A 15,510-nucleotide genomic window follows, 5' to 3' on the forward strand; every position below is an offset into this window, starting at 1 on the left:
GAAAATCATATTTTATTAACTGATGAAAATTTTTTTAAAACGACCTTTGACCCTCTTCTATAAGTATACTGAAAATGATGAAAACATCTTTTAGCATCTGAGAATGTAATCAAAGCAGTTATCAATTTGGGCAAAGTTTATTTGATCAGTAATCTCTCACAGTTTTGCATTAACCCTCTCTGAAACTTCTAGAATCCAGTTTTGCCAGAAAACACACTTTTTGTTTGTTTGAAATCAAAAGATTAACATGAACTACTTTTCTTGAACAGCAGCTCACCTGTTGCAGGCCAATAGGTAGGTGCTTTGAGAAAATGTTGACAGCATTCCTTGCCTGATGGCTAACAAATATGCTCTAATATTTTAGGTGCTAGATCGATGGACAACCTAAGTCTTCAATTTATAGGGTATTTGTTCTCTTGACCAGAGTTAGGGTTGGTCATATTGCTAACTCTCTAACAGACCCCGCTGCCTGGAGAAAAGGTCGCGCATCTTTTCACTTCTTCGGGGGTGGTGACTGTGAGGGGAAGTGCTACAATTCTGACATTGCCCTATCTTCTCTTCCCCGCCCCCCACAATTAACCTTAACGGAAAAGGGGAAAGGCCAAGCTGATGGACTGCCCGTTTCCTCATCTCTGGCTGTGGCTCTCAGACTGCTTTCTGATTCCATTTACCTCCTCCCTCCGTACCTCCTGTAAGAACTAAATCCAGTTCTTCCTAGTGGTTCATGCCAAAGACAGCAAATAAATGCACTGGCCACCGGCACATAGTCTTTTACCAAACACCCACCGAGGGGAAGCCCCTTTCGCTTTGCGCCTCACCCAGCTCCCAGCCGTCGGCTCAGAGGAGTGGGTGGAGGCCAGGCTGGAAGCCGATGACGCACGGGCGAGCTCTGGCTAATGGGAACCATGCCCTCCTCGGACTCTATAAAGGGGGTGGACGCAGCAAGCTGGCTGTGACAGATAAGGAACACTTCTCGGACACAGACGGGCGCGCACACAAACACACAAGCCTCGCACTGACGCCAGTACAAGCATTCAAACCCTGGGAACCCTAAGCGTGCGGAAAATCCCCCAGGCAAGTTCGGTGGCTGCGCTCCCAGTAGCTGGCTATGGAAGGCGTCCCAACTTCCCCTAGAGCGGAACGACGGCCGCAGCGGGCTCCAGCCCCTCTCCTGCCCTCCAGGCAGATGGAGAAGGCTGGCAGTGCTCGCACACCAGCGGAGAGGCGGCGAGGCGCCCAGTGCAACGGGTATGCTGCGAAGGAGCAACCCCGGCCAGAGCGGAGTGAGCCAGAGGAAAAGCCCCGGGGCCAGGAGGAAAAGAGAGCCCAGCAGATGGACTATTGGAAGACGGAGCGGACTCGCAGCGTGGAGGATAACGAGCTGAACCTGCCGAGCCTGGCGGGCGCTTACTCCACCATCCTGCGCTCCCTGGGTGAAGACCCCGAGCGGCAGGGGCTGCTCAAGACCCCCTGGAGGGCGGCAACGGCCATGCAGTTCTTCACTAAGGGCTATCAGGAGACCATTGCAGGTCAGTGCGATTCTGCCAGTCTGACTCACTCATACCCGGGGCGAATCGACAGGTAAACGTCTCCCAGTTGGGGCACCGAAAAGTTTACTGAGTTACTCTCCTTCCTTTACGCAGACACACACCTGCCTTTTTCAAGCCCAAACTTGCCCAGTGAATCATGTTTCTCTAGGTTCTCGATTGTCGCGGGGCTGGTTACGCACTGAAACGGGGAAACAGAGGGGCTATCTAGGGAGAGTCCTGTGTTTTGATGAAGAGAGGAAGTGTAGCGCAATGGGCAAAGACTGAATTTAGAATCAGAAGGTTTCGAAACCCAATTCTTCCAGTAGTGTGACCTTGGGCACTTTAACTTCCCTGAGCTTCGGTTTCATTCTCTGTAAATTGAGGGGAATGTAATGATTAGTGACATCTACGGTGCTTTTCAATGCTAAAACTCTATTATCTTAAATCGTGTCCTTTTGTCCTTTACTCAGAGTACTTCCAGGGACCCTACCCTATTGGACATGGACAATCTTTGGCTCGATGAACTTTGAGGTGCATGGGGTCCTTACCTCATTCAATTACCAGTCTTGGCCCATGGCCTGTTGCCCTCTTTTGCTTTTTTTGGGATCTGTCTCAAGTGTTAATGGCATTTGTTGAAAAGGCCATCCAGTTCAGTTAAGGAGGAACTGTGGTTTACCATCAGGAGCTATAAGTTATCTTGGCAACTAGGGAGCAGGTAACTTTGCTGTGGTGTCTACATATTTGCAAATGCAGATCAGGCCTACTGAAACCCAGAAATTTTACCAGACTTTTCAGCCACAAATTAAATATCCCGAGATTCGTTAACTCCCCACCTAACCTTCCTTCACCACTTTCTTTTGCCCCGACACAGAAACCCTAGATTGCCCCATCTTAGGTAGGAATCTGGGATAGTGACAGGATGTATGGACATACACAAACCTATGAGATCTTTTAAAATCACTGCAAATAATCATCTAACTCCTGGTAGGTGGTCAGTTGATCAATAAGCATATTATTTATTATAACTAGAGGTTTCAAGAGACAATGGTAGAGACTTATCTGAAGTAAATAATGTTTGAAAAGAGCAGTTTGCTATTTCTTACCATCTCCTGTGCACATTATGGAAGAACAATCATAATTGGCAGGAAAAAAAGGAGACTTTTTTTGTGAGAAAAAAACCGTTAGAGCAGATTTCAGGGCTGTTGATTTTTGCATAGGAAGCTCTTGAAAGTCTGAGACTTCGTGTGTCTAACAAGCCTTATCTACATGTCTTCTTTTCCCTCTAATGGGTTGCTGATTCTTGGAGTACCTTCACTTCCCCATTTGTTCTTTTTTTAAACTCTGAAGCAATATTGATGGAGTTCATCAAGAAGGGACTTTAGGAAATGACAACATTCTACTGATTTGCCAAATTTCTCCACACCCAAAAGGAAATGGTAGACCAAAACCGGAAATACTACTACTTCCCAAAGAAATTGCTAATTTTGATTGTGTTTCAAGCACAACTTTCCTTGCCCTACTTTAGTGTCTGATTCCCTCTTCCTCCCCCAAAGGGAAATTGGGAGCTGCAAAATGCAGAGATGCAAGGAAGAATTGTTTGTGACAATTGTAGCTCAATGTGGTCTCTATTCACAGGGAATATTTAAATTATTTAAATTGAAAAGGGAGATGTATCACACATAGTAAATTGAGAGCTAGCCTCAGAATCTGGAATACCTGGATTCCAGTCTCTGACACATGCTTGCTGTGTTACCTTAAGCAAATCATTTAGCTTTATGTCACTGGAGATAATTCTCTAAGACCATAAATTGCCCAGCAGTTACTGATTTCCATTGATAGAATTTCTTTATCTGCAAATTCCCTACACTAATTAAATGGTCTGTGTGTATGTGATTTCAATCCTATCCTTTAATGAAGTGGTTTTCTTTGAAGACCTTGTGGCTAGTTTTTTCTGTTTCGGTTTTTCAGTGGGAGAAAAAAAAATATGACATGGTGGCAAAATTTGATGCTAATCAAGGGGATGAGAATGGAAATGTCACAGAGGAAGGGAGGAAAGAGGATTAGCATAGACTTGGAGCTAAAAAACAAACACAAACAAACAAATTTGAGGCCCTTCCTGAAGAATAGGGAACTGGATGGTCTGAGCAAGCATCAGCTTTTCTTCTAAGAAATGATATGGTAGAGCTCTCAGAGCTAGCAGGTGAGATCTCATCCAATAAGCATTAGAGGAAGCGGCAAAGAGTAGAAGTGATTGGTGATTCCCTACTGGGGGGTATTGAAGTAGATGTTAGCAAGAGTAGAAAGATCTTTTGACTTTATGGAGGATTTATCCTAGCCATAAGAAAACTTTTCATGACATCAAAAAGGTTGACTGTCACTTCTTTTGACTGATGGGGGTGCAAACAATACTGCCAAAATGAACCTTAAAACCACTGGAAAATATTTATGAAATCTCCAGTAATAAACCGAAGACCATAAGGCATATGTTATTTTTTCCTCAGTACTACTTATCAAATGGAAAGGATGCAAAAGAGAAAAAAAATGAACATCTTTCCAAGAAAGTGGTATCTGAGAATGGGATTTTGAATTCTGGAATATGGCTTAAAATAGAGAGATGACAGACTTGTGAGTAGGAGGGAGTACACCTGAGGGCTGTTAAGAATGCATTGGCTGGTAAATTAAAACAATTCTAAGGTTCCAGTTTGAGCCCATCCAATTGATAAAGGTGACAAAAAAGTAAAATTTACAAATGTGGGAGGGGTGATGGGAAAACAGGCACATGATTGCACTGTTGGTGGAGTTATGACTTGGTCTGACCATTCTGGAAGGCAATTTGGAACTGTAACACCAAATTTTTAAACTGTGCATACCCTTTGACCCAACAAGGCCAAAGTGATTGACCCAGTACTCCAGAGTAATCAAAGAAAGAGGAAAAGGACCCATATATACAAAAATATTTATAGCATTTCTTTTTCTGGTGGCAAAGAACTAGAAACTAAGGAGGTACCTATCAATTGGGGAATGGTGAACAAATTATGGTATATGAATATAATGGTTATGGAGTGTAATATAAGGGAATATTATTGTATCATAGGAAATAATGAAAGGGATGATTTCAGAAAAAACCAGGAAGGCTTGTGTGGTGAACTGATACAGAATGAGGGAGGAGAAAATTTACAACAATAACATTATAATGACAAAAAACTTTGAAAGATTTAAGAGCTCTGATCAATAAAGTGACTGATCTTGATTCCAGAGGTCCATTTATGAATTATGGTACCTACCTCCTGAAAGAGGTGTGATGGACTCAGGATGCAGAATTAGACATATATTTTTGGGCCTGGTGTATATGTCATCAAGATTTTCTTTTTCTTTTATTTTTAAGTGGAGGCAAGGAGGAGGGAAGAAAAAAATAGGTTTTTATCCTTTAAAACAATTAAATTTAAAAAATAAAAAATGTTTTTAGGAGTTTTGTAAATCTAATCAAAAGGGATCATGAAATCATTGATTTAGAGCTACAAGGGACCTCAGAGGCCATATAGTCCAACCGGTCTATCTTTTACAGGTAAGAAAACTGAGACCTTAAGTGACTACCCAACTTTACTTAGGTATTTAAGTGTCAGAAGTGGAATTGAACAAGTCCTTTGCCTCCAGAATTCTTCCCATCTTGTAGCAGGATGGGAAACAGAAATTGGGCAATGTATATCCTCCAAGCTAGAGAACATGGAGAGTAACTACAATGAAGAAGGCAGAATAGCAGCTGAATGTAAACTCCTTAAAGTAGGGATAGTTTCATTCTTTGTTTGACATGGATTATGGCTTTGGCATCAGTGTACCTTATTCAAAAGAAGCACGGTAAGTATAAGGCTATGTGTAGGTGTGGTGGGTTTGGAAATCCAGGAACTGAAGGAACATTTGCATGAAGACAGAAACAATTTTGTCATTGGTGTACACTGTAGACCCTCTGGACAGAAAAAGACATTAGATCTGTTCATTATCAGCTTGGTAAGTGGTCTCAAGAGGAGCCAGAATTCTGTAATTGATACTTTACTATTTACATTTTTTAAAAATTCAGAACCTAACAAACCCCAGATAGAATGAGTATTTTCATATTGTGTTGTTGTTTATCGTGTCCTACTCTTCATGACCCCATTTGGGATTTTCTTGGCAATACTAGAGTGGTTTGCCGTTTTCTTCTCCAGCTCATTTTACAGATGACGAAATTGAGGCAAATAGAGTTAAGTGACTTGCCCAGGATCACACAGCTAGTAAGTGTCTGAGGCCAGATTTGAACTTGGGTCTTCCTGACTTTAGGTGCACGCTCTATCCACTGCACCACCTAGCTCTATTATGTACAACTTGCTTTTCTTTTAAAGTAAATAAGTTCAATCTGTAGTTTTAACAACTCTCTTGCTTGTGTATACTTCTTTCTGGCCTTCCTTTTTTTTTTCTGCATTCAAAAAAAAAAGAAAGATGCCTCACTGACCCAACTTCTTTCTTTCTTTCTTTCTTTCTTTCTTTCTTTCTTTCTTTCTTTCTTTCTTTCTTTCTTTCTTTCTTTCTTTCTTTCTTTCTTTCTTTCTTTCTTTCTTTCTTTCTTTCTTTCTTGTCTCTCTCTTTCTTTCTTTCCTTTCTTTCTTTATTTTTTTGCCTGCCTTCCTTCCTTCTTTACTCTATCTCCCCTTACCTATCCATTCCACTGCCCCACCCTCCTCTTCCATTGGACAAAAGAAAGAGGAAAAACAAACCCTGGAACAAATATACATAGCCAAGTGAAACAAAGTCCCATGTTGACAGTGTCTGAAAATGAATGTCTTATCCTGCATCTTGAGTCTATCACCTCTTTGTGAAGAGGTGGTTAAGTCGTTTTATCATCACTCTTCCAAAATCATAATTATTGAAATGATTAGAGTTCTTATGCCTTTTACTGTTCTGCTCACTTCATTCTGCATCAGTTCATAGAGGTCTTCCCAGGTTTCTCTGAAACCATCCATTTAATTATTTCTTATGGTGCAATAATATATCTTTACATCAACGTAGCATAATTTGTCCATTTTCCAACAGATATATACCTCTTTAGTTTCCTGTTCTTTGTTACTATATAAAAAAAGAGCTGCTATAAATAATCTTGGACATATGGGTCTTTTTCTTCTTTCTTTGATCTGTATGGGAATATAGGCTTAGTAGTAGTATTGCTGGGTCAAATTTAGTGACATAATTTAGTGATTTGGGGGGTATAGTTCAAAATTGTTTTCCAGAATGAGAGACCCATGCACAGCTCCACCAGCAGTGTATCATTATGGCTGTTTTTGTGTCTATCCAACAATTGTCATTTTTGCTGATACAGTGGGTTGAGATGAAACTTGGATGTTTTCATTTGCATTTCTCTAATGATTAGTGATTTGGGGACAGCTAAGTGGTGCAGTGGATCTGGCCTTGGAGTCAAGAGGACCTGGGTTCAAATTCGGCCTCAGACACTTGACACTAGCTGTGTGACCCTGGGCAAGTCACTTAACCCCAACTGCCTCACTAAGAAGCAAAAATAATAATAATAATGATTAGTGATTTGGAGCATTTTTCCTGTAATTGTTGACATCTTGGAACTCTTCCTTTGAAAACTACCAGTTCATAGTTTTGACCATTTCTCTATTGAGGAGTGGTTCTATTTTTATAAACTTGAATCAGTTCCTTATATATCTTATACTTGATACCTTTATCAGAGAAACTTGCTGCAAAGATTTCTTCCAGTTATGTGTTTTCCTTTTAATTTTAATTGCATTTTTTGGTGCAAAAACTTTTAAGTCTTATATAATCAAAATTGTCTTTTATCTTCCAAGATCTTCTCTAACCATTGTGTGGTCATGAGCTCTTCATTTATTCATAGATCTGAAAAGTAGTTACTTTTGACATTTTATGGCTAAGATGTATCCATTTGGAGGTTATCTTGGTATACAGTTTGGGGTATTGGTCTATATCTAATTTCTTCTATATTGCTTTCCCATTTTTTCCCCCACAGTTTTTGTGATCCTTATCCCAGTAGCTGGAGTGTTGGGGTTATTGAACACTATTCTACTGTTTGTTTGCTTCTGTAAGTTCTATACCTAAACCTGTTTTGCTGAACAATCTTGTCTTGTGGTGTTTAGCATTTTTATCAGTGACTCAGATGAAGGCATAAGTGGCACGTTCATAAGATTTGCAGATGACACAAAGGTAGGAGGGATGGTTTGATGATAATCTTAATCTTTCAAAAGGTGGAGGACTAAGAAGGTGAAAATTCTATACCAGTTTTGATTCTAATTAATAGGAAAAAAATTGATTTTGTAGTAGAAATGATGGGAACTTTATGAGGAAGGGATCACTACCTTTTACAGTTTGTGATAGAGGAGGCAAAAGGAATATTGAGTGTAGCCTGACATGGTCTCTAGATTTGAGAAAAGCAGATTTTAAGGATTCAGAAGAAAGATAAGTAGCATGGATATAATGGTATGAGCCCAGGAGAGATGAGAAATTCTCAAGAATGAAATTCTAGAGGCATGAAGGAACACAATTAAAATGAATAGGAAAAATGAATACTGTCTGAAAAGACCAACTGGACAATACAGTAAGTCATCAACCATATTAGCTTAAAAAATATATATGTGTATGTGTGTATATATATACATATGTGAAGCATGGCATGTCCTACAAAATTGATGTCAGGAGTGGTAAAGTTCATAATTAGTTGGTGTTATTGATATAAACTAGAATCCAAAAAGAAGTTTTTAAAGCTATATTGGGGGAAAGAGAAGAATCAGAGAAGCAATAGGACTGCTGCTTGGAGCGTATGGAGCAATAACTGCCCATCAAGAGAAGGCAGAGCTAGTTAATTTTTATTTTGTTTCTGTTTACTCTGCCAAAGAGGATGATTTCTGTGCTTGAAATGACAGAACAAAAATGTGATAAATAAAGAAATAGCTGATGTCCTAATGAATTCAAGCCACCTAGCCCAGATAAATGGCCTCCTTGAGTACTAAAAAAAATTGGCAAGTGGGATTACCAAGACAGTAATGTTTGAAAGATTATATGAAACAGGAGAGGTAACTAAGGGCAAAAGTCATCCTGATTTTTTAAAGGAAGAGAGCAGAGTCTGCAAATTACAGTTTGCCTAGCAAGCTTGACTTCACTCATTGGGAAAATTCTGAATGGATCATTAAAGAGACAGTGAACATCTATCTAGCAAAGAGAGCAGCAATTACAAAGAGCTAGAAAAGCTTCACTAAGAACAGGTCATACTAGACTATTTTTTTTTGACAGGGGTTACTAAACTAGTAGAACAGGAGGAGTGTTATGGATATAATTTACCTGGATTTTAGGAAATCATATGATAAATTATCTCATCCTATCTTGTGCTTCTAACATATACTGGTTGTATGATCATAGGCAAGTCACTTAACCTTTCAGTGTTCTAGGCAACTCTGTAAGACTAGGAGTCAGAACACTGTGGCCCAAGGGCCAAATTCAGTCCAAAGCCTGTTTCTGTATACTCTTCTTAGCTCTTGGGCTGTACAAAAACACATGGACCATAGTTTGTCAACCTCTTCTAAGATTGTAAGTTAGCAGAGAAACTGCTGACCTGTATTGGTAGAAAGTTTCCTTATCTGAGAGTTCTGTGTATCAGTGAAATCACAGAACCAGTATCTATGAGTATACCTATTTTTCTAGAAAAGGTAAAGCAATGTAAACTAGACAATAATATGATTAGATGGATTTGGTACTAGATTGAAGGGAGAAATTAGAACTTGTCGATTAGGCTTTGGGGAACTTGTCTAATGGTAACCAAAGTCACAGGAGAGTGAGGTTATTTGGAATGCCAGTATAGTAATTTATCATGTCAGCACCTAACGCAGTGCCAAGGACCTATTCAAATATCCAGCAAATATTTGTTGAATTTTAATTTTGTTGATGTACCTGATCTAGAGTCAAATCAAAACATCTCCTCAGGGGTGGTTAATTAGTTTTCTAAGTATAGGAGTTCGCCTGAGTCAGATTTTGTTGTTTAGTCATTTTAGTTATGTCCGATTTTTACTGACACTATTTGGGGTTTTCTTGGCAAAAATACTGGAGTGTTTTGCTGTTTCCTTCTCTAGATCATTTTAAAGATGAGGAAACTGAGGCAAACAGGCTTAAGTGACTTGCTCGAGGTCACACGGTCAAGTGTTTGAGCCCAGATTTGAAATCAGGAAAATGAATCTTCCTGACTTCAGGCTTGGCATTCTATCTACTCCACTACTTCACTGCCCTACCTTAGTCAGAAGGGTATCAGAAAAAATGAGAAGGAAATTTTTTTTTCCTTTTTTAAAAAATTTTTTAGGCAGTTGGAGTTAAGTGACTTGCCCAGGGTCACACAGCTAGTAAGTGTCAAGTGTTTGGTCTGAGGCTGGATTTGAACTCAAGTCCTCCTGACTTTAGGGCTGATGCCCCAGGAAATGTTTTTAAGGTATATGTCAGGCTATATCAGAATGTGGTAGAATCATCTCATGATATTATAAATCTCGTGCTGAAAGGAACTTTATAGTTTATCCAATCTCAAGTCTATTCTAAGTTTATCTAAACTGAAGTCTAGAAAGGTTAAATGTCTTTCCTAAAGTCATACAGGGAAGGGGCAGCTAAATGGCACAGTGGATAGAGCACTGTCCGTGGCATCAGGAGGACCTGAGTTCAAATGCGACCTCAGACATTTACTAGTTGTGTGTAACTCTGGGCAAGTCACTTAACTGTGTTTGCCTCAGTTCCTCCCCCCTTTCCCCAACAATGTCACACAGAAACTATAAAGCAAACCTTGGATTTGGAACCAGGGCCCAAAATTGTAGATCTCGTATTAGCACTATGGCAGATTTTTAATCTTAAATAGAGCAAAAAGACCTGATAAACCACATATCCATCTGTTTTACCACTGGCAGGGAAACACCCCAGAACATCTCATCACAGTTAACTGGGATGTAGGTACTATTTCTGATACCAGATTGATGATGTTTAGGTTTTATTATCCTGATTGGTAGATCAATTACTGTGAGACCTAAGAGAATTAGTTCATGCTTTTATAGACTGCTAGAGATCTGTGGATTAAACTAACTTCACCCTCAATTCAATACTTGCTTTTCACACCAGATGACTCCTCCATTTTAAACTGTTGACAATGATCCCTTATCTAGACTGTTTCAAACATTTGTGCTTTCCTCACATACTTCACTAGCCATCCCCCAAATAACAGAGAGATGACCTTTCTTCCAATTTCACTGAGAAAATCAAGGCCATCAGCTGTCTGCCTCAGCTCTTTTTTTCCCCACACATCAAAGCCAAGGCCTCTATCCCAGAAGAAGAGGTTCCCTTATTCTTTCCTAAAGCTAATTACTTCACCCATGTAATTAATCTCATCTCCTCCCATCTGCTCTAAATCTTTGCTTCTTTGTTCTCCTGTTTGTTTTGCATCTTACTATCCCCCTCTCCACTACCTTCAGCATGATCAAGTCTAATATTAAAAAACATTTTTAAAAAACCTCCTCTTTCTACCCCCTGGGATATCTTCTCATAATTCTTCCCTTTCACTGCTAAATTCATTGAAAAGTCTGTGCTGGAAACCTCTTCTTCATTATCTATGTGCCCCTTACCCCCTTTGCAATTAGGCTTTGATTTCTATGACTTTATTGAAACTATACTCTCAAAGGTCATAATGACTTCCTGACTGCTGTATCCAGTGGCCTTCTCAGTTCTCATTCTCCTGGACCTCCCAGAAACTGGATATTGTTGACCAGTTCTTCATTTTTTGTATTCTGTTTTCCGTTTCTGTGATACTAAACACCTCTATTTCTTTTTTTTAATTATAAAATCATAGGATTGAGAACTAGAAGGAACCTTAAATATCCTCTAGTCCAATCCTTTCACTGTACAGATGAGGAAACTGATGCCCTGAGATGTTAAATGACTTATCCAAGATAACTTGGAGCCCAAATTCAAACCCAGCCTGAGGTCAAACTCCAACTCGTGTTCTTTCTACTGTATTTATTCACCCCACTGTATACAATCTCTATCTTCTCTGTGATGAGTTTCAGTCTGTCTGGACTCCAGTGTCTCCAATGCACTTGTTATGTCTTTATTGTATTTATTTGGTTACTTATTCTGTCCTTCTAACTTCCTACTAGGTTTTATGCTCTTTTAGGGAAAGGACTATGGCTTATTTATGTTCGTACTCCACAACGCCAATCACACTGGGGCTTGTAGTAAGCATGTGGTAGGTACCACAATAAATTTCTCATTTGAATGGGTCTTATACTACTTGCTCTCTAGTTGGCTTTTTCCTCCTACTCTTTAAAATTAGTACAGCTCAAGCTTTTGTTTGGTTCTATTTCTGTAGGGAGACAAGTAAAGGCGCCCTTCCCCCCCATTAGTTCTTTTCCTCTGAGATTACCATCCATTTATGTTGTATATATAGGGGTATAGGTGGTACTGTGGCATGGCACTTTATTATTCTTACCTCTGATACTTTCATCTCTCTGTCCTCAGTCTTTTCGACATCTTGGTCCTCACCAAATCTGCCTTCCTGGGGCACTACAAGTAAGCCTATCCAGTGAGTTCATCTTGAGTCTGTGTAACCAGTTGCTCTACCACTCATATAAATTGGGTTAGTTGCCATTTAAGCAACTCATTTGCACAATGGGTTCCCCACAAAAATGTTGTCAAAGAAATAAAATATATCAGATTACAAAGGAAACCAGTATTTATGTTGAAATAACTATGTAACTTTCCCCATCCAAATTTCTATCCATAAACCCCTCAGAGGCATATGGAAGCCAGGTTAAGATCTCTTGCACTGAGGTAGTAGGGACTTAGCGAGTTACCTTCCCCTATTTGTTTTTGTATTTTAGGAGGTGATCACTAATGATAAAATTTAAGACACCATTGAAAGCCTTTTTTGGGGAGAGGGGGTAGAGCAGCTTCTTTAAATCACACCATGTAGGCATTTGTCAACTTGCTTCCATGGGATTTTGGCATTAGTTAAAGTGACATTTTATTGTAAACCACGTAGGAGAGATCCAAACAGAGTAAGTATGAGACAACTTGTAAGGGGGGAGGAAAGTGTTGCAGGAAAGACTTCATGGACACTGTGGCTGAAATAGGAAAGATTTCATGGACAATGTGGTAGCTTAAATGGACTCTAAAAGATTTATTTAGAAAGATTTGGACTGTTGCTAACATTTTTTAAAGCCCTTCTATAGTCCTTGAAACCAATATCCAGGCTTTCTGTTTACTTTTTAAAAATTTTCATCATGACACTAGCCTTTCATGTAGTATAGATCATGTCTTTCATATATAACTTCTTCACTTTTCCCATATTCTCTGTTTTTTTATGTTTCTCTTCAGTTAGAATGTTTTATGTTCATTTCTTCTAATGTCAGTTCCAGAATGAGGTCTTCTGTTTCTGACCTTTGTCATTTACTTTTCACAGAGTTTTCAGCATAGCTTAATCCAAGAACCTTCTTTTCTGCCTGTGACAGTGCAGTTAGCAGGAAGGATCATATTTATTCTTGGGCCATTGTTCATATGACTAGGTCATTGTGTGTCATGAGGGCCACTTTTGGCTGTTGTTCATTTGACTAGGGCCACTTTTGCTCTCCTTTTTAATTAGTGGTGTCAAACTCAAATAGAAATGTGGGCTATACAAGGATACCTATGGGTTGCATGTTGATTTACATTTAAAATGTAATGTTATATTTTAAAAAAATAATTCCCAATTTAAATTTGGTTAGCATACCACTTGAGAGTGTCATGGGCTTTATGTTGTGGTTTGGGTGTTTGACCCCTTGCTTTAGATCACGTGTTCTCTGAGTTGACCACAGTGAGTGGTTGAGAAATGCATAGTTTAAGAGAAAATCAATTACTATACTTCTGAGTTTAGTAATTCAGAAGACTTGAAACTTTATATAACTGATAGTTATATTTTGTTATATTTATTTTATATAAATTATTTATATAGAGTTATATTATTTATATATATTATATTATTTATATATATTGTATATATTATTTATATAGAGTTATATTTATATTATATAACTGATAGTTAAAGTTTGTAATTGTATTAAATTATTTTAAAGAATATTTCTCTTTTGGTCTGCGCCTTCTTGCACAATATGACTAATATGGAATTGTATTTCGCATGATTGTATGTATATAACCTATATTAAATTGCTTACTGTTTAAGGGAGGGAGAGAGCAAGGGAGAAAATTTGGAATGCAAATTTTTAAAAATAGTATTTTATTCTTTCCAATCACATATAAAGACAATTTTAAACATTTATTTTTAAAAATTAAAGAAAGTTAAAGGAAAAAATAAAGTGAAAATAGTATGCTTCAATCTGCATTCAGACTCCATCAGTTCTTTCTCTCAATGTGGATAGCATTTTCCAACATGAGTGTTTTGGAATTATCGTGGATCATTGTATTGCTAAGTCATTCAGAGTTGGCCATTCTACGATGTTGCTGTTACTGTGTACAGTGCTCTCCTGGTTCTGCTCATTTCTTTGCATCAGTTCATATGAGTCTTTCCAGGTTTTTCTGAAATCCCCCTGCTCAGCATTTCTTATAACCTAATAGTATTCCATCATGTTCCTATACCACAACTTGTTCAGCCATTCCCCAATTGATGGGCATCCCCTCAATTTCCAATTTTTTTTGCCACCACAAAAAAGCTAGTATAAATATTTTTGTACATGTAGGTCCTTTTCCATATGATCTCTTTGGGATACAGACCTAGTAGTGGATCAAAGGATATGCAGTTTGTCCTTTGGGCATAGGAACTGAAATTTTTTTTTAAAATGAATGTTAAAAAATTCTCTTTATGTAATTGGGAAAATATTATTAAAAAAAGAAAAAGTATTTTAAAGAATACATTGTTTTGTATTTGGGGTCACTTCACAGTAATTTTAACAAATTGTCTCTACAACACATTCAAAATGTCAGTACATGTAAGTCACTGATTTTTATAATCTCCCAGCTATTACTGTATCTTGTAGAAGGAAAAGTCAAAGCGTTTACTGAAATCATAGATATTTATTGTCATAAAAAAGATAAGATATGTCTGTTTCTATACAAAGTCATTTTACTTTTTCATACATTAGTTTTTTCTTTTTCTTTCTTTCTTTCTTTCTTTCTTTCTTTCTTTCTTTCTTTCTTTCTTTCTTTCTTCTCCTTTCTTTCCTCCTTTCTTTTTCTTTCTTTCTTTCTTTCTTTCTTTCTTTCTTTCCTCCTTTCTTTCTTTCTTTCTTTCTTTCTTTCTTTCTTTCTTTCTTTCTTTCTTTCTTCCTTCCTTCCTTCCTTTCTTCCTTTCTTTCTTCTTTTTTTTGGGGGGGAGTGAGGCAGTTGGAGTTAAGTGACTTGCCCAGGGTCACACTTTGTGTCAAGTGTCTGAGGTCGAATTTGAACTCAGGTCCTCCTGACTTCAGTACTTTATAGTTTTCTAAGGGAGTTGACTGGTTGATTGCAGCCTTTCACCATTTCCACCCTACCCATTCTTCATTAAAGTGAAAGAAACAAATGTATCAAAACAAGCTGCTGTCAAGGATTTGTGAATTTTTATTTTTAGATTTCAGTTTAATTTAGTCATTTAGATTCATCAGTATACCATAATCGATTTCATATAAGTAAACTGTGAACAGAGGGAGCGGGAGAATGGAGAGCTGTTCTCAGCTGACTTGATTTCAAGTCTTTGCTCTGACATATACCTGACTGTGATTCTGAGCAACTCTCAGGACTGCAGACTACTGTTGCCCAAGACAATAAATTGCAGAGCAGATGCCGTCTGAATTTGTAGAAGGACTTTTCCTTTCACAAGTCTAGTGAAAATAACAACTTATGTTTGGTATTAGAGCAGAAAGGAACCTTAGAGATAACTGAATCCAGCTCCTTTATTTTACAATTGTGAAAACTGAAGCGGAGACACAAAAAG

The 15,510-nt window shown here is 38.3% G+C and overlaps 1 protein-coding gene across 1 annotated transcript in view; it reads left to right on the forward strand.

Moving 5' to 3' along the window:
• Positions 1-518: 518 nt before the first annotated feature.
• Positions 519-15,510, forward strand: part of GCH1 (GTP cyclohydrolase 1) — a 73,490-nt gene continuing 58,498 nt past the window's right edge. The window contains 3 exon segments of the mRNA XM_020991295.2: positions 519-987; positions 989-1,098; positions 1,101-1,529. Of these exon segments, the coding sequence (XP_020846954.2) occupies positions 725-987; positions 989-1,098; positions 1,101-1,529 (802 nt within the window). The 5' untranslated portion in view covers positions 519-724.

This window comes from Phascolarctos cinereus, unplaced genomic scaffold (genome assembly GCF_003287225.1).
Source record: "Phascolarctos cinereus isolate Bilbo 61053 unplaced genomic scaffold, phaCin_HiC Scaffold_2;HRSCAF=192, whole genome shotgun sequence".
NCBI classification, from domain to species: domain Eukaryota; kingdom Metazoa; phylum Chordata; class Mammalia; order Diprotodontia; family Phascolarctidae; genus Phascolarctos; species Phascolarctos cinereus.